Source organism: Trichechus manatus, unplaced genomic scaffold (genome assembly GCF_000243295.1).
Source record: "Trichechus manatus latirostris isolate Lorelei unplaced genomic scaffold, TriManLat1.0 scaffold00100, whole genome shotgun sequence".
NCBI classification, from domain to species: domain Eukaryota; kingdom Metazoa; phylum Chordata; class Mammalia; order Sirenia; family Trichechidae; genus Trichechus; species Trichechus manatus.
The window spans coordinates 1,205,638-1,224,351 of record NW_004444036.1 but is presented as its reverse complement, the minus strand read 5'-3'; the positions used below and the strand labels follow the sequence as shown (position 1 = coordinate 1,224,351).

General features: G+C 43.3%; 1 protein-coding gene across 1 annotated transcript in view; it reads right to left on the bottom strand.

The window, feature by feature from the left end:
* NHS (NHS actin remodeling regulator) overlaps positions 1–3,561 on the bottom strand; it is a 388,389-nt gene extending 384,828 nt beyond the window's left edge. Inside the window, exons 1-3 of the mRNA XM_012557402.1 lie at positions 3,508–3,561; positions 616–1,243; positions 13–165 (exon numbers count right to left, since the gene is read on the bottom strand). Coding sequence (XP_012412856.1) covers positions 13–165; positions 616–1,243; positions 3,508–3,561 — 835 coding nt within the window. The remainder of the gene's footprint in view (positions 1–12; positions 166–615; positions 1,244–3,507) is intronic.
* Between the last annotated feature and the right edge of the window lie 15,153 nt (positions 3,562–18,714).

Genomic DNA, 18,714 nt, shown 5'->3' with positions numbered 1-18,714 from the left:
AGCTGCCCGCACTCGCGTCCTCCTCCGGGCCGGGCGCCGGGCGCCGCTGCCGACACAGCCACTGCGGCTCCACGATCCGCTTGGCGAAAGGCATCCCGAGCAGTCGGGCGGCGACTTCCGTGTCTCCTCGGTGCGCCCCTGGCGAGCGGGAGCCGGCGCGCCCACCTGGGCGGAGAGCGGGCAGAAGTCGGGCACAGGAGTGTTTGTCGGTCGGGGTACTCAGGGGCTCCTCGCTCACCTGGCCTCCTCTTCGCCCCCGCCCGCCCCCAGCAGATTAGTCCAGTCGGCCCCCGCCGGGTGCACGGTTCCTTGGAGAGGGTGACAAGCGCGTGTGCAGGAATTCCAGGGCGCTCCTGGGCTCTCTTCACTTGCTTCCAGCCGGGGCCGGCTGGCTCAGCTCCATCGTTCCTGCGCTCGCTGCCGCCACCCCTGCCGCTGCCGCTGCCTATATAAATGGGCGTGTGCGTGTGTGTGTGTGTGTGTGCGCGCGCGCGCGTGTATGTGTGTGTGTGTGTGTGTGTGTGCGTATGTACGTGTGAGAGTATGAATGTGTGTCTGTGGGTGGGTATGTGCGCGTCTCAGTTTGAAAGTACCCCGGCGCAGGCCTCTCCCTGCGCGCCCCTCCGCCGCTCCGGGGAGCGATTGCGCCCGGGCTCTCTCCCTCCTGGGCGGGGAGGAGGTCTCGGAGAGGCGCTCTGAAAACCCGGAGAGAGGAATCCGCCTCCAGCCCGGGCGCAGGAGGCGGCGCGGGGGCGGCGGGGCGGACGCAGGGCGGGGGGGCGGACGCAGGGCGGGGGGAGACGGGGCCGAGGGGGCGCAGCACCCCGCGCCACCGCTGGGAGTCACTGGTGGCCTCGCTGCGCCGAGCGCGTTCCGGCGCTAAACCACTTCCTCGCATCCAAGGGGTCAGGATTGAGATTGTCAGCGTTGTGGGGGCGGGGAGTCCCCGAGGTGGGGGTGGGAGTGTCGGTAGCGAGGGCGGAGAGAGGAGGGTGAGGTCTTGGGGATGCGGCAAATTTGGCGTGTTGGAGCAAGTTGCTTCGCCGAATTCCAGCGCTGTGCAATTCCTATGGGCTCTTAGCACGGAAAACTGGGCTGCCCTTCGGAGTGCCCTGATCGCTGTGAACGCAGAAGACAGCTGGAAAGGGTGACGGGGCGTGGGCGCATCCCCGTACAGAGTCGCTAGGGTGCTGTTTATCTGTTCCCAGGCATCACTTGGCCACCGGCGCCGGGCAAGGTCTCTCTAGAATATCGTGAATGAGACCCAAACCACCAATGAGCGACAACCCCAGAAAACTGCTTGCAAGACTCATTGACACTCCAGGTGAGATAAACCTGACTACCTCCCTGCCATCCTACTGGAGCGGATCCTACCCGGGGTTGTTAAAGTTTTCCATCAGAGATATTCTGATTCATAGAAGAAAGCAAAGTTTTCTCCTTCAGTTAACTGAAAGGTACGATTTCTAAAAAAAAAAAAAAAAAAAAAAAGCATGCATTTTTGATGGCAGCAGTCTGCAGGCTGGAGGCTGTCAGCCTCAGACCTAAAAGAGTTTGGGAAATGTTCATAAAACACATGCTTTCATCCCTCCAAAAAATATACTGCAAAAATATTTGTATTTTAAAGCCACAAGTCAGATCTTAGGAATGCAGCCTTCATTTCATGTGTCTAAAGAGAACATGGAAAAAATATGTTTTATGGAAACAATAAAGTCCTCCAGAGCTGCGGTGGTGTCTCCTCTTCTCTCTCTCTCTCTCTCTCTCTAGCTTTATCTGGGACCACAGTCAGCACTTTGGACTGGCCAACATTTTTTATAAAGGCTTCCACAAACCCTTGTCTCACTCTACCTTGAAAAATAACATTTTTTTGGCAAGGGGATGTCTCCATTAATAAAAGATCCTTGCTCGGATTTGGGATAAAGCTCCACAATGTCTGCAACTTACACATAAATGGTTCGGCAACAACAACAAGAATAAAACGATAATGTGTGTAAAAAGAGAGAAAAAGAAAACATGGCAAAATGTTCCAAGTGGTGAACCTATAAAAGGGCATATTGGGGTACAATGTACATTTCTTGCAACTTTACTATAAATTTGGTTTGGTTTCCAAATGAAAAGTGAAAAAAAAATTTTGGAATAGGGTCATTTAGGATTTGCTCTTTATCTCACAAATCTAAAATGCTTAGAGCTGGCTGTTTGAAAATTTAGCTTGACTTTTTAATATGTTCAAAATTCTGAGCTTGAGTTCTGCTAGGTAGCCAAGCCACACAACTCCTCCCTAAACACACTGAAGCATAAAGAACAATGGGAGTATTAAGGACATCTAGTTAACAAGCCTTGTGGCAACAGTCTGCCCTGCCTCTCACTCCCCCTCACTCAGTGTTGTCCTATTAATAGCATCCAAGGGCAACAGTCTCCAGTGGGTCCAGCTCAACATTGACATCAGCAAGGAGTGGCATGCAGCTCTCACTCCTAAAAGGAGCTTCAGATTATTGGCGAGTTCCTTTCTGAGCCTGAGAGCCCCTGTCCACCAAGGTATGTGGTCGGAGCAGAAGGCAGCCAAGCCAAGCCAAGCCTGGTGGGGGAAGTGCCTTGGCAGGTCCTCCTCCAGGCCCAGGAGCAGGAAGATTACAGGGGGTAATTCCTTTCAAGGAGAGGCTAGCCACCTTGGTGTCTGCCCCAAAGTGGTCAGCACAGGCTCAAGTCAAGATTTCAAAATGATTCAAAGCAGAGTTCAACGATGCAAAAAAAAAAAAAAAAGACTCTGCAATGTCCTGGGCTCCTAGCCATGTGGTTGAAAATAAAAAGCTTTGATTTTTAGCTTTTGATCTCCTTCATCCTCAGCACGTCTCCCCTCCTCCCTCCTTTGGTAATTGCCAGTGACCACTCCAAGGTCACTTTAGTTTTTATTTTTGGTGACTTTGAAGGATAACCTCCTTCACAGTCACCAAAAATAAAACTAATAAAAATAATCATATTCATTGATATGGGTGGCTGAGGTTTTCTCAGTCCTCTGTAAGGTGTGAAGTGTGAATAAAGACGTCTTTAGAAAACTTTGTGATTGTTATACGTTTGTAACACCATCGAAATACAAACAGTGTGCTACTTTGCAAGGGGAGCTTCAAGACAGATTCCCTGCCCCACCCTGCCCCTTCCCACCCCAAACCCCTCCTATGTGGCTTACCCACCGCCCCATCTCCTCCACCATCCCACACACGTAGTTTTTTGGCTTGGCTCCTGCTTTGTAGAACTGAAATATTGGAATCAAATGAGTGTAGCAACCATAAGTAATCATGAAGGGATGTATGACTATGCTTAAGGCCCATGAGTTTTCAACACACCCAAGAGCAGGGCCTTTCTTATTCAAATCCCTGATCGAACCACACAAAAGTTCTGAAGTCAAGGTTGATATCTAAAGCCAGATTTTTATACCTAGCTGTGTGTGTGTGTGTGTGTTGATCTGTCTTGATCACACACACCTCCACTACCCATGTACACATATTTACTTACCATGAACTTGTAGCCAAAGTGGAAAGAAAAAGCAGCATTGGAAAATGGCAACATTGCCTAATTCCCAGTGATCATTCATGCAGCTCAGACGCCAGAACAACTTTCCCAGAAACTCATGTGTGCGGTCAGTATAAACCTTATGCCATCGTCAAATGAATGAAATATCCTGTCTGTGTCATCACGCCACGCGCTTACACCCTTGCTTGCTCCAGGCCGATAGGAACAAGGTCTTTGCTGCACAACAAGGTTGGCATTGACGGCACCATAAAGCACCGCCCCTCTGCCCAGCTAGCCTCACACTTGGACAGAATCAAAGTCAAGTTTCTTCTGAAACCTCACAAGTAACAAAACAGAGATTCCTAAGAGACTTCACCACTACACCAAAATGTCTGCTCTGATTCCAAACATCCCAGCATTGATGCTGCCCCAGCATTATTTATACTTTAAAAATATGTCTTTTGTCCAAGAAATTCCAGGAGCTACTTGGGCATGTTAGCATAATCACGTAATTATAGTGACTGAAGTCTCCACTTTCCCCAACCAATTGCACCTATTCCTCGCTGAACCACTTTAATTCATTCCTGAAAACCTTGCCACTAAATAAAGAGCTGTTACATCAAATATGTTTCCATTAATTTTATTGGAAAAAATTATGACATTACATCCCAACCCAAGTTACCCAAGCCACATCACAGAAAAATATATGGAGTTTATCGAAGTGAAAAACAACAATTTGAAAGTAAATGAGTACAGTTTGTACACAAAATGCAAGGTTAAGATATCTTGTGATGGAAGTTCATTGTACTTGCCAAAGGAAGAGGAGAAGACTTGATAGTGGGTAGTGATGGGTAGAGGAGGAATGAGGGTTGCCATTCTTGGGAAATGGGTGGAGAGTCAGGTGGCTGACACTCAGGTGGAAAACTTTTGGGAGCTCATGGCTATCCTATACACAAACTGTACTTAAAAATGAAGTTATCACCCAGAAATACACCATTAAGGTAAAATAAAGGCTAAAGGTGAGAGTGCTTTGAAAAATATGGAAAGGACGCATAGGCAAAGTTGACTGAAGAGTTGAAGAAGCTGCTACTCACACATCAGGATGCCACCACCTTCAGGCTTCCCGAGTCCTTCTCTCAAGTTTGATGTTGGTTGCTGAGCTCTGAGATCCACCAACTCCATCTCTCCTTTAGCTTTGCTAGTTCATGAGAGAAAGCCAGCAGCCCATGCTGGGATACCCTCTTGTCTGACGGAGCATGCGGTTTTCATCATGTAGGCTTTACAGCGCTGTCTTAGTTTCCCAGTGCCACCGTAACAGATTTACCACAAGTGGGTAAGTTTCAAGAACAGAAATTTCTTTCTCAAAGTTTAGGAGGCTAAAAGTCTGAATTCAGGGCGCTGGCTCTAGGGGAAGGCTCTTTCTCTGTTGGCTCTGGGGGAAGATCCTTGTCTCTTCCAGCTTTCCTCAGTTTCTTGGCGATTTTCACAGGGCATCTATCTTCCTCCTTTTGTCCTTGCTTGTCTCTGTGTCTGTGCTGCTCCTTATAACTCAGCAGTGATTAGGTTTAGGACACACCCTACACTGATAGGGCCTGAGTAACATAACAAAGAAATTCCTATTCCCAAATGAGATTAAAACCAAACCAAACCCATTGCCGTGGAGCCGATTCCCACTCATAGTGACCCTATTCCATAGGTATAGGGGTTAGGATTCTAATACATATTTTTGGGTAACACAGTTTAATCTGTAACATTGAGGCACAAACATGTCCATAGCCTTCATAACTTGGTTTCTGAAACTTGAAAGCCCATGTTCGTCTAATTCAACAACCTTGAATTTGGCTTTGTGTACTGGTATTCCCAGGAAACACCAGAGGAAAAACATATTCATTAATATATCAAAATATCAAGGCACCATACGTGTAAGGTCGACCAGTTCTTTTTGATACAGTCGACGTTCAACCATTTCAGAAGGTAGCATATGATCAAGAACTAATGGTATTGAAGGAAGAAGTCCAAGCTGCCCTGAAAGCATTGACTAAAAACAAGTCTCCAGGAACTGACGAATACCAATTGAGATGTTTCAACAAACGGATGCAACGCTGGAAGCCCTCACTCGTCTATGCCAAGAAATTTGGAAGACAATGAGATACCATCTCACCCCAACATTACTGGCACTAATCAAAAAAAAAAAAAAAAAACCAGAAAATAACAAATGTTGTCGAGGCTGTGGGGAGATTGGAACTCTTATACACCACTGGTGGGAATGTAAAATGGTACAACCACTATGGAAAATGGTATGGCACTTCCTTAAAAAGCTAGAAATAGAAATACCATATGATCCAGCAATCCCACTCCTAGCTATATACTCTAAAGAAATAAGAGCCGTGACCCGAACATACACATGCACACCCATGTTCATTGCAACATTATTTACAATAGCAAAAAGATGGAAGCAACCTAAGTGCCCATCAACAGATGAATGGATTAACAAACTGTGGTACATAAACACAATAGAATACTACACAGTGATAAAGAATAACGAGGAATCCATGCAACTTCTCACAACATGGATGAATCTGGAGAGAATTATGTTGAGTGAAATAAGTCAATCACAAAAAGGCAAATATTGTATAAGACTGTTTTTTATAAAGTAGCAACAAAAGGTTTACACACAGGAAAAGAAAAAGAAAAAAAAAGACTCTTTGATGGTTCCCAGGGATGAGAGGGGGAGGGAGGGAAAATTACCAAACAGACAGTGGACATGAGTTAATATTGGTGAAGGGAAAGGCAATACACAATAGGGGAGAAGTCAGCACAACATGACCAAGGCAAGAGAGGACGTTGAGAGGAACGCAGGAATAAAGGACAACTATAGGGTCACTACGAGTCGGGATCGACTCAACAGCAACGGGTTTAGTTTGGTTTGGTTTATGGTAACTACTATAGCATAGACAATCCTGCAACAGTAGAATCAACAAACAATAATCTATGAATTGATACACAGATATATATGCCAAGAAGTGAGGGGGGGTAAGAGAAGACACCCACCAGCAGATACAGGTTTGGAGGTGGAAATTTCTAAATACATGACTGTAGGTGCTCCTCACATATTAATATACACAAGAGAGCGCACAAGTGGTGCAGTCGGGGAAACCTCTTATACATAACAAACACCTTACAGGATGAGGTTCCCAGGCACGAAGGCAAAGGGCCATAGACTCAGGGGACTTGTGCGTCAATTGGCACAACATAGTTATTAAAGACAATGTTCTATATTCTACTTTGGTGAGTTACATCTGGGGTCTTAAAAGCTTGTAAGCAGCCATCTAAGATAGAACTCTTGGTCTCTTCTAGACCCAAGGGAGTGATTAGTCCAAAGGACTAATGGACCATATGAACCTCAGCCTACGCAATTCTAAGACCAGAATTTGATGGTGTCCGGCTACCACTACCGACCACTCTGACTGGGATTACAATAGAGAGTCCCGGACAGAGCAGCAGAAAAATGTGGAACAAATGATCAAATTCACAAAAAAAGATCAGACTTACTGCTCTGACAGAGACTCTAGGAACCCCCGAGACTATGGCCCCTAGACACCCATCTAAGTTAGTCTTGAAGCCACTCCCAAAGTTCACCTTTCAGCCAAAAATTAGGCAGGCCTGTAAGACAAACAGTAACACACATGAGGAACTTGCTTCTTAGATCCATCAAGTATACGAGATCCGATGGGCAACACCTGTCCAGAAACCAAGATAAGAAGGTGGGACAGGAAAACTGGACGAAAGGACACGGTGTACCTGGCGTGGAAAGGGAAAGGGGGACAGTGGTGACACAATGTGGGATTGCAGCCAATACCAGGAAACAATCTGTGTATAAATTTTTCAGTGAGAAACTCATTTGCTCTGTAAACTGTCAACTAAATCACAATTTAAAAAAAGAAATCTGGAAGACAGCTACCTGGCCAAATGACTGGAAGAGATCCATCTTTGTGCCTATTCCCAAGAAAGATGATCCAACAGAATGTAGAAATTATTGAATAATATCGTTAATATCACCCACAAGTAAAATTTTGCTGAAGATCATTCAAAAGTGGTTGCAGCAGTACATCAACAGGGAACTGCCAGAAATTCAAGCTGGATTCAGAAGAGGACACAGAACCAGGGATCTCATTGCTGATGTCAGATGGATCCTGGCTGAAAGCAGAGAATACCAGAAAGATGTTTACCTCTGTTTTACTGACTATGCAAGGGCATTCGACGATGTGGATCATAATGAATTATGGATAACATCACAAAGAATGGGAATTCCAGAACACTTAGTTGTGCTCGTGAGGAACCTGTACATAGACCAAGAGGCAGTCGTTCGAACAGAACAAGGGGATACTGTGTGGTTTAAAGTCAGGAAAGGTGTGTGTCATGGTTGTATCCTTTCACCATACTTATTCAATCTGTATGCTGAGCAAATAATCTGAGAAACTGGACCATATGAAGAAGAACAGGGCATCAGGATTGGAGGAAGACTCATTAACAACCTGCAGTTTGCAGATGACACAACCTTGTTTGCTGAACGTGAAGAGGACTTGAAGTACTTACCGATCAAGATCAAAGACCACAGCCTTCAGTACGGATTGACCTAAACATAAAGAAAACAAAAATCCTCACAATTGGACCAATAAGCAACATCATAATAAATGGATAAAAGATTGAAGTTTTCAAGGATTTCGTTACTTGGGTTCACAATCAATGCCCATGGAAGCAGCAGTCAGGAAATCAAAGGACGTATTGCATTGGGCAAATCTGCTGCAAAAGACCTCTTTAAAGTGTTAAAAAGAAAAGCTGTCATTTTGAGAACTAAAGTGTGCCTGACCCAAGCTATGGTATTTTTCAGTGGCCTCATATGCATGGGAAAGCTGGACAATGAATAAGGAAGACTTAAGAAGAATTGACACCTTTGAATCACGATATTGGCAAAGAATATTGCATATACCATGGACTGCCAGATGAACGAGCATATCTGTCTTGGAAGAAGCACAGTCAGAATGCTCCTTAGAAATGAGGATGGCAAGACTTCATCTCACATACTTTGGACATGTTATTAGGAGGGACCAGTCCCTGGAGAAGGACATCATGCTTGGTAAAGTAGAGGGTCAGCCAAAAAGAGGAAGATCCTCAATGAGATGGATTGACATAGTGGCTGCAACAATGGGCTCGAACATAGCAATGATTGTGAGGATGGTGCAGGACCGGGCAGTGTTTCGTTCTGCTGCACATAGGGTCACTATGAGTCGGATCAACCCGACGGCACAGAGCAACAACAACAACATACAGGTAAGTGTACGGACATGTCTATTGATAACTATCATGTGTATAGCTTTAAGGGGAAAGGAGACTGTATACCACTAGTGAAGTTTTTCCCTTTGTTTTAGCTTGTGTTTTTTTCTCCTCAAAAATTCTCGTTGAGTCTATCAACTGTGAAGGACAGAGATTTCTCTCTGCATTTTACCAACAGGGAAACTTGAGCAGGAAAAAAGAAAAATCATGCTTAATGACTTTCTCAAAATACCAAAGACTGTAACTCCAGGTTGGGACTAGATCCAGCCTTTCCATCTTCAGTGCAGAGAACTGTTGATTACTGACATTGTTTTCAGTGGGAGACATTTTTTTCTTCCTCCTTATCTTCAAAAATCCTAGCCTTACATTTTACAACTGAATGTAATTTTGAACATGCCAAATCTGGACCTAGTCAGAATTGCAAATGTGTAATTCCAAATAACTGACAGAGTTAAAGCAGATGGTGATAGCAAAAACAATGGCATTTCATTCACTTCTTCGTTGCTTTGGTTATGCAACAAACATCCACCGGATGCTTCCATTTATTGACTGCGAACATTTATTGGGCGCTCAGGCCTCTGTTAGAAGCTGGGGATATAAAAGGAAAGACATAAACATCCCTCTCAAAGGGTACAGTCTAGTGGGGTAGACAGACATGTAAACAAATAATTGTAGTGCACCGCCAGGCAAGCTATAATAGAGATAAGAATTAAGCGCTATTCAGAATCCCAGAGCCATTAACACTGTCTGGGGAATACAGACTGCAGCAGGGATTCCAAAAGCAACCCAGGCCCTAGTGCTGGTTCTTATAGCTTAGGAACGGAAAGAGAAAAGCTGAGACACGTGGTTACAAGCAAAACAGAGTGGCTAAAATTAAGAGACCCTCCGACCAGCTGGAGTCCCTGGGTGGTGCAAATGGTTAAGCACTCAGCTGCTAACCAAAAGGTTGGAGGTTCGAGTTCACCCAGAGGCACCTTGCAAGAAAGGTCTGGTGATCTACTTCTGAAAACTCAGCCATTTAAAACCCTACGGAGCACAAGTCTACTCTCACACACATGGAGGGGCTATGAGTCGGCATCATCTCAACAACTGTTTCCAACCAGCTGCAAGGGAAGATGTGCTTTTGACTACAATCATTATATAACATTTCCAACAATCTTTTCTAAAAACCGGGTAGTAGGACAAAGAATGTAGAATTGATGTTGCCTTTTTTTGTTTTCCAGTTGAGTTATAATTTTCACTCTTTGGCGAGGCTCAGTTTATAAAGGGGAAGTAGACTTTTAATATATTTCCCATAAAGAGAAGTCTTCAACTGGGTAAGATGAACCCCAGTCTCTTGGGCACATGGCACTAATAAGGCTAACCAGCCATTCGCCAAGGGTTCATAAGCCAGCTCCCCATCTTTGGAACTGTTCAGAATTTACTCTTCCAGCACCCTTCTGTGATCAAAACACCCACCGCTGGCCTTGACCCAAAGGAGGTGCTTTTGACTGTGGTGGTCCTGAAATAAATCAGCTCTTTTTGAGGGGAACTCGAGGGAGCCAAAACCTACAACCCCCATTATCAGCCTGGGATTTCGTCCTTGTGAACAGCAGAGGCAGCAAACTTCAAACTTTATCAAGATTGCAGTGCTCATTAAGGAAGTGAAATTGAGCCAGATTTGAAGGAAAGTATTGTAGTAATTACAGAGTTATGAAGATTTAAAAGCTATGTGCCTGGGCACGCAGAACACTACGTGTTTCCTTTGGGCTCGGAGGCATCGCAATTACAGGGCTTAAGGGTAGCAAAGCACCGAATTAGAATTCCCCATTAGTTTGATTAATCACTGATGTAAGTGTAGTCACTGGAAATGGTTCAGCCCGATTTGTGTCTCTTCCTAGGACCTCCTCCCTTCTCCCCCCACCCCCACCACTTCCTTTATAAGATCAGGGGCCCATGGAAGAATACAAACCTTGTATTAAGGATGAGAAATTGGGTGCAGGAAAGTTAAAACTTCCTGAAGTTTAATGATTTCCCTACATCACGGATGGCTTGGCCAAGAGTTGTATAATCGCTTGTTCGTTTTCCTTCCCAGGCTGTTAAATGTTAATGGTACAATAATGACATATTAGTAAATCTAATAAGAAAACTAGAGAATAAAATATTTTATGTGGGTATAGAATAAATTAAGGTCACCATAGGAAGCTCACTGGGTAAGAATATATGATGCTGCATTGGATGGGCTCTAACAAGCAAATGAACAAACAATATCTAGCCAAATGAGCAGTAACGGGAGTCCCTGAGTGGAGTAAATGGTTAATTGCTGGGCTGCTAACCAAAAGGCTGGAGGTTTAAATCCACCCAGAAGCACCTCGGAAGAAAGGTCTGGCAGTCTACTTCAGAAAAATCAGCCACTGAAAACCTTATGGAGCACAGTTCTACTCTGACACGCATAGGGTGGCCATGAGTCAGAGTTGACTCAACAGCAGCCGGTTTTGGTTTTGGAGCAATAATGAGAGACAGTCTGTTTTTTTGGTAGGAGCTTTTACAACCTTCTGATCAACTTGATTAACAAATCAACTTGCTGAAATGTCTTGCCCTCAAAAACGATTCTGCTGGTGTCACGTACGTATTTTGGGGTCAGGATAGTTGACTCGGTGGCTCCACATCAATACAACCAAAAAGTATGGCCACTTTTATGGACAGGGAACACAAAGGCACGAAAAGGTCAATGCACAAATCCAAACCCAGCATGACCACTCAGAGAAAGCATTCTGTAAATGGAAATCTCAAACTCTTGGCATGAAGGCTCTTTACTGGAAGGGCCAACCTTTAAATTGTGCACAGAGATGACCCTTGATGGGAAAAGGGATTTGGTCAGTGGGACATTTTTAAATTAAAAAAAAGTCACTGAAATTTACTTATGTGGTCCTTTTCATATTTGCACATGAACTACAGGACTCCTGGGATCAAACCTCAGACAACCAACTAGCCATGCCTCTTCAATTATTTTTCCGGAGGTGTTTTCTTTCTCCACCTCAATTGTAAAGATCCAAGAATAACAGCCCAGTGCACAAAGTAGTCATTTTTATTTCTCATCCTGTCTCAATGGTCTTGTAATGGGTTCAATAAGAGTCTGGAAATAATGAAAGCTTCTCCATGGAGAAACACAAGACTTGCCATAAGGCATGATAATAACACCTAGGAGTTTCCTATAGTAACGGCAAAACATCGCAGGAGCCCACACTTCCTATATGCGAGAAAAAGAAGAATTTACAAGGTGACCATCCTACACACTCACTCGTGTACAGTTGGACTATCAGGCCACCAAGATGAAAATGAAAAGTTGTCCAAGAATTTTGTAAGAGAAAAAGAAAATGCAGAAAGCAAGTGTCTCGGTTACAGTCTCATTTTGATCTGTTTGAAACAGGTTTAAAGTAATTCCTACTGACTTTGGAGAGAACCACACCTCTTGTTGCTAGGAGAGTCATAACCCATGGGTGGGGAAGCAGAAACATAGAAAAGAGGTGATCTGATTTTGAAAAATTATTTTCATTTTGCCTTTATTTGCTTTGGGGTGGGCGAGAGGAGGTTGTTTGTTTTTAACCACCCAGAGACCTTGTGTATTTTGCTATTATGGCAGATGTTGTCATCTGCTTACCCATGAACCCCTTTCTCCTTCTTAACAGAATTCCAACTTTGTTCGCGGTGACAATAGACACCAGCCAATCTACTCACCTTCCCAGGCTCCCCTGCATTCAGAGTTGTCCAGATGACCTAGTTCTGGACAAGGACACGTACGTGGAAATATGCGAGAGATTGCTGGGAATGGTTTTGCTTTCTTGGTATAGGCGCTGCCCCGTCCTGCTTCTTCCTTCTTCGTCTTCTAGCCTGGAGAATGGACTTGAGGCTGAGATGGAGGGGCTCTTCCGTGAACAAGTCACACAAAGCATGAGGATGCAAGCCACATGTGAAGGATGGCCAAGCCGAAAGCAAGAAGGCACCTGGAATCCAAATGCTATAGCAGAGTGGCTGCCCCAGACCTGGACTCCCCTCTCCAGATTTTTTATCTTGTAAGAAAAATAACCCCCTATTTGGGTCCGCCACTCTACACGCAGCCAGATGCAGTTCTGACTGATAGTAGTACCAATTCATTAAAAAGCAATGAACCAAAATACAGGAGACCTGGACTCTGTTAGTCAACAAATACTTATGTGCCTGTGACTGTTCTAGGCACCAAAGCATCATCTGTGAATTAAAGAAAACAAAGATCTGCCGTCATGGGGCGAGACAGTCAAACAAATATCGAACAATCATTTGTTCAATAACAAATAGTTTCTCTATTCATAAAAACAGGTGAAACTGTGCACTACAGATCGATAAGTAAGCACAGTTAAGCCCGTGCATACCTTGCTTACTGGTTAATCCGACCCTGACTTAAAATAATAAAAAGAAATGGTGTCCATAACAGGTGCTGTTGATTCCTGTCCCAGATCCCCTTTACCTCGCTGGTACACCCATCTCCGAGCTGCTGTGGATGTTGGCTGCTAACAGCCACACCCTTCTCTAGAGGATGTCCTGTAGCTCACTGGAGCCATCTTGGAAGTTACAACCCCCCAGAAGGGCAGCTCATGGCCAATGACTCAATGGTAGAGGGCAGGACAAACTCTATGGTGCTGTTCACACTCCGGAGCTCTCCCCACACCGCCCTCCCCCGCCCCCGTGGGGTCAGGCTGAGGCCAGCTTTCTCCTGAATCCACATCTTTGCTTAGCAGCTTCCCCTGCCAATCCTGCTTCCTTCACATCTCAGAGTTTCCTCCTGAGAGCTCCCCCTCACTAAGGCACCTGCACAGAAAAATCCCCACCTCAGGCTCTGCTAATGGGGAACCTGACCAAAGACAGTATCTGTTTCCATTTTTTTAATTAATAAAGAATATAATTTTTTGCATTCCCCCCTTTGAACCGACCATCTGAAAACTTTCTAGTTTCAACTGAGGTTAGCAGAAATTAGAGTGATTTGGTTAGAACTCACACAGTTTATCTTCACTCAACTGAATGCAGCTAGCCGCTACGTTGGTTCTGACCAGCATACCATCCTAATTGTGTTAACTACTAATCATAATCATTTAATTTGCACCCTCAGTTGAGCACTGGATAAAAGATGCGTAAGGATTCTTAATAGTGAAATACAAGTTCATAAGAAGTTTAAAAACAAGAATAATTATGATCATCTCCTCTTGATCAGTATTCAACTGATCAAAATCATATGTAGCACATCAGAATGTTGCTGGTATCTGAAAAACTAAGGCTAAAGTTAGAAAGTATCATGATGATTATTTCCATTTTGCATTTGCATTTACTGGGAATAAAGACTATCCACACTGTAACTTGTTATGCTTACAAATAGCATCAAAACTTGGCTCTCATATTCTCATGTTTAAAAACTCCAAAAATATATCATATATGAAAAGCACAAAATGAGTTATTAACATCATGTCATGAAAATAGTTTCTGTCTCTTTTGATGCCTGAATATAGATTGACATTTCCACTGGATTTTAATATACACTCAGTCTCAGAACCACATACAAAATAATATGTTAATTGAAAATTATTTTGTTGACACATTCTTTTTCTTGTATAAGCAATTTAAACTAAATGAAACAGTGTGTCACTTGTTAAATAAATGAAAATATCAAAATTGGTCTTCACAGGTTATGAATATTAGTAAAAATGGCATTAAAATCAATTTCCTAGTATAAGTCGTAATTACTTGTTAATCTAAAATTAAGCAGTTTTTGCTTAAAATTGGGCCTTTTAATCACCCACCATACAAAAAGGGTAAAATGATTTTTTTTTAACATTTTAAGGAACTGGAAAGATTACATGTTACTCTAAAAGGAGTTGAAATGTCCATAAAATGGAAATGCTGACATAGTTGATCTCTGGGATCCCATTGGGTTAACAGTGATTCTCCTGTCTTAAGTTGAACTTCGCGTGTAACATGCCTGGGGGATTTTATTTATCTTTCATTTTAGTAATAGATAATAAGATAAGGTGGAGTCCAGGGGTGGCGCAAACAGTAAAGCACTCAACTACTAACTGAAAGTTTAGCAGTTTGAACCCACCCGGAGGTATTTGGAAAGAAAGGACTGGCAATCTATTTCCAAAAATCAGCCATTGAAAACCCTATGAAGCACGGTGCTACTCTGCATACATGGAATCACCATGAGTCTAAATTGACTGATCAGCAACTGATTTGTTTGTTTTTTTTTAAATTGGAGAAACATTTTTAAGTATTCTAAAGCAGACACTGTCCCACTCTTCCCAACTCTTTCATGGCTCAGCCCAAGTCTCCCTCGTTGGTGTCCTACAGCCCATAGAACCTTCCTCTACCCTAGAACCTATCTCATCATACTGTATTTTTTTCTGAACAAGAAGTACTGGGCTTAGCCAAGGGAAAAAGCATGATTTGGATGTGAAATGAACCAAGCAATACAAGTCTCTTGACTGTAAAAACTCTGAACTGAATTTATGGATTCACCAATCCCGGAGATCTTTTACTAAAATGACCTGTCTCCAAACTCAACATCTTGAGTGTTTAAATATTCAAGTACCCAGAGGGAAGAAACGGAACTAAATGACCTTTTCAAGTCTAAGATTACATGTTTCCAACACTCACTATGAATCCAAACTGAGTTGCTGAATGCTGCTTTATTGTTTTGAATGTCAAAATGCATGAAGTGCTCGATGTAGATTATGTCTACACCGCAATTATAAAGCAGTGTGTAAACTGAAGATAACCAGAGAGAACTGTGTGATCTGGGAGGTCAGAAAAGATACTCAAATGGAGTTTCCATTTGGACCAAGTCCATTGGCTTTTACAGTGAGTTTGATTTGGTTTGGTTTTTCCCAGTAAAAGCAGAGGATTCCATCTTATTAAAGCTCTTAAATCAACATGACCTTTCTTCCTCCTTAGTCTTGTTCTTCCATATATGCCAACTGAGTGGCTCAAACGTAGAACCGTTAAAAGAAACTGAGTCAACAATAAAATTAATCTAGTAGGTGAGGTTTAGTCGAGCAGAAGATTCGAGAATCGGGTAGCGCCAAACGGAAAGTGTAAACGTACTCCACCAAGTATCAGCAGTGACTGGCTTTTACTGACAAAACTCGAAAGCAAAAGAAGTTTATTTCTGACTGGTTTATACAGTTTACTATTGAAACACTGTCAGGATTTCATTGGTCAACGAGGATGGAAGTGATGTCAGAATCTTATTGGTCAACGAGGGTGGTCTGATTTACGGGAAAGCTAGGTTTAAGTTTCGGTAAAGACAAGTCTCAGGGGCATTGTCCACTCCACTGTCGATGCCATTTTGTCAACTGCACGATTCCATTTTCATTTCATTTAACAGAGCTAAACAACAGGTCTGTCCATGCATCTTCATAGGCTCAGCAAAAATCTCCCTGGGATTTATGGGTGATAGTATAATTTGGAAATGGGTAAGGGTGATGGTTGAACAATATGATGAACATAATATCACTGATCTGTACATGTCAAGATTATTGAAATGTCATATGTTCTGTTACCTATATATTTGCCACAAACAAAATAAATAAATAAATAATGAGCCCCAGAAAATTTGAAAAACTTGAAAAAATGGTGCAGAAAGAAAAATGCACTTTGTACAGAATGACCTCCTTGGACCCTTCCTCCACCAACCAACACCGTGCCTTTGGCAAGTACAATAAACCTTCATGGTGTTACAAGAACAACAAAAACAAAAAAAACCTCTGGGCAATTCTTTGGAAATAGGAGTACTGACCATGTAAAGATAGTATTTTTAGTAAACATTGTACTGAATTATAATACCAACTTAAGTACCTCATACGAGCTCTTTATATATTAATGTCAGTATCTATTTATTATATATGTTGCAAAGAGTTACAGATTCAATTGTGTCCTCCAAAAAGATATGTTGAAGTCCTAATCCCTACACTGGTAAACGTGACCATGTTTGGGAAAATAGAGTTTGTCCTTGCAGATGCTATTAGCTAAATTAAGCTAGGCCAGATCTTGGAGTAGGGTGGGTCCAAATCCTAATTCCTTCTGAGTGATGTTTTATGAAAAGAGAGTCACACACGGGGGAAGACAGCACGTGAGGATCCCTCTACAAGCCAAGGAACGCCAAGAAACATCCGAGGCTACAGAAGCTGAGAGACACGGAAGGATCTTCCCCTTGGAGCTGACAGAGATAGCCTAGCCTTGCCGAAGCCCTGAATTCAGACTTCTAGCCTCTGAAAGTGTGATAGAATTGTTTTGTTCTTTAAAGCCACTTACTCTGTGGTATTTTGTTAACAAAAGTCAATTCTTTGCTATTGAGCCAACGGTGGTTTACTTTGCTGTTTCCTCGTATCTTAAAAAATTCTGTAATGTATTGAAGAAGTTGTCACTGTAAGAAGTTAGCCCTTTGTGGTTAGGGTTGCACCCAAACAGCAGAGCCTGGGAGTCAGAGTCAGGCTTCCTCACCACAGCACTCTCTCCCAGTGATTTCAACGACTTCAAGCATTCCTTGAGCAAGCCACTCATCCTTTCTCTTCTCACAACTCTTTCAAGTCATAATTCCCAGCTTCACCAAAGACCTTTGAGATTCTGGGGTGAAATGAACCACCAAGCACTACAGTTATCCTGCAAGATATTTTTCTATGAGAAAATGGCTCCTCCAGCCTTTTGTCCATCATTGTGTAAAATGGTTTCCTTGGTAAGCACAGCCGGAGGCAGGTCCATTTTAAATGATGCAAACAAAGAATCCTCCCCAAATCCCTGGGGTTATTCTTCTGTGGTCTAAAAGAATTATTAGGCAATAGCTTCCCAGTAACCAGTCTCAAACACATTCCCATTACTTATTTTCTTCCAGTGCCTCCACCCACTTCACAAAACTATTTCTCGCCCTTTAGGATTCACTTTTAGAGATTAACACATGCTGCTTCTTACCCTGGTCTGGGCCCAACACAACTCGATGACTTCCTGCCTTTCCTTCTCCCAAAAGCTGCCACTATTTCTCAACATAGGAATTCAATGTTCAATTCACTCAGTAAGGTTTTCAAGTTTTTCTCAAAATGTTTCTATGAGATACACTATGAGGACCATGGGGTTACCCTGGCCCTTCTTCATGATTTAATACAGTGGTTCTCAACCTTGGCTGCATATTGGAATCACCTAGGAAGCTTTAAAAAACATAGTTACCTGGGTCCTACCCCCCCACCCCCACCACCACTAGGAAGTTCTGGTTTAATTGGACTGGGATGTGGCCTGGGTATCAGGATTTTTTTTTAAACTCCCCAGCTGTTTCTAATGTGCAGCCAAGGTTAAGAATCAACAGAAGTAAGGAGACTTGATTTAAGTGCTGCCACTAATTAGCCCTGTGGCCTTGAGCGAAAGAAATATTCATTTATCCAACAGACATTCCTTGACTGCTTTCTATTGCAAGACAGTGTTAGGGGTTTTATCTCTCCAGCCTCCAGGGATTAGTGAGTTCGACTCAACAATTTATTCATTCATTCAGCCAATAATTGAGTGTCCACTACCTGCCAAGCACTATGCTAGGCACAGTAGGGAACCAAAGTCCCTGCCCACATGGAGCTTACATTTTAGCTGAAGGAGGCATGACCATATACAAGTTTCTTTAGCCTAGACTGCATAACTGGCTGTGTTGAGGAGGAAAGTGAGAGTTGGGGCCCCCAATCACCCCCAAAGCTCTCAGAGGTCCTTGCGCAGGGAACGGCAACATCCTGAAGGGAAGGTCCTCCCCAGGTGCCAGACTTCCACCCACAGTGACGTTTGTAGCGCCCTCTGGTGGAGCCTGGAGTAACACATAACTCAGAGAAGCAGAATGATGCA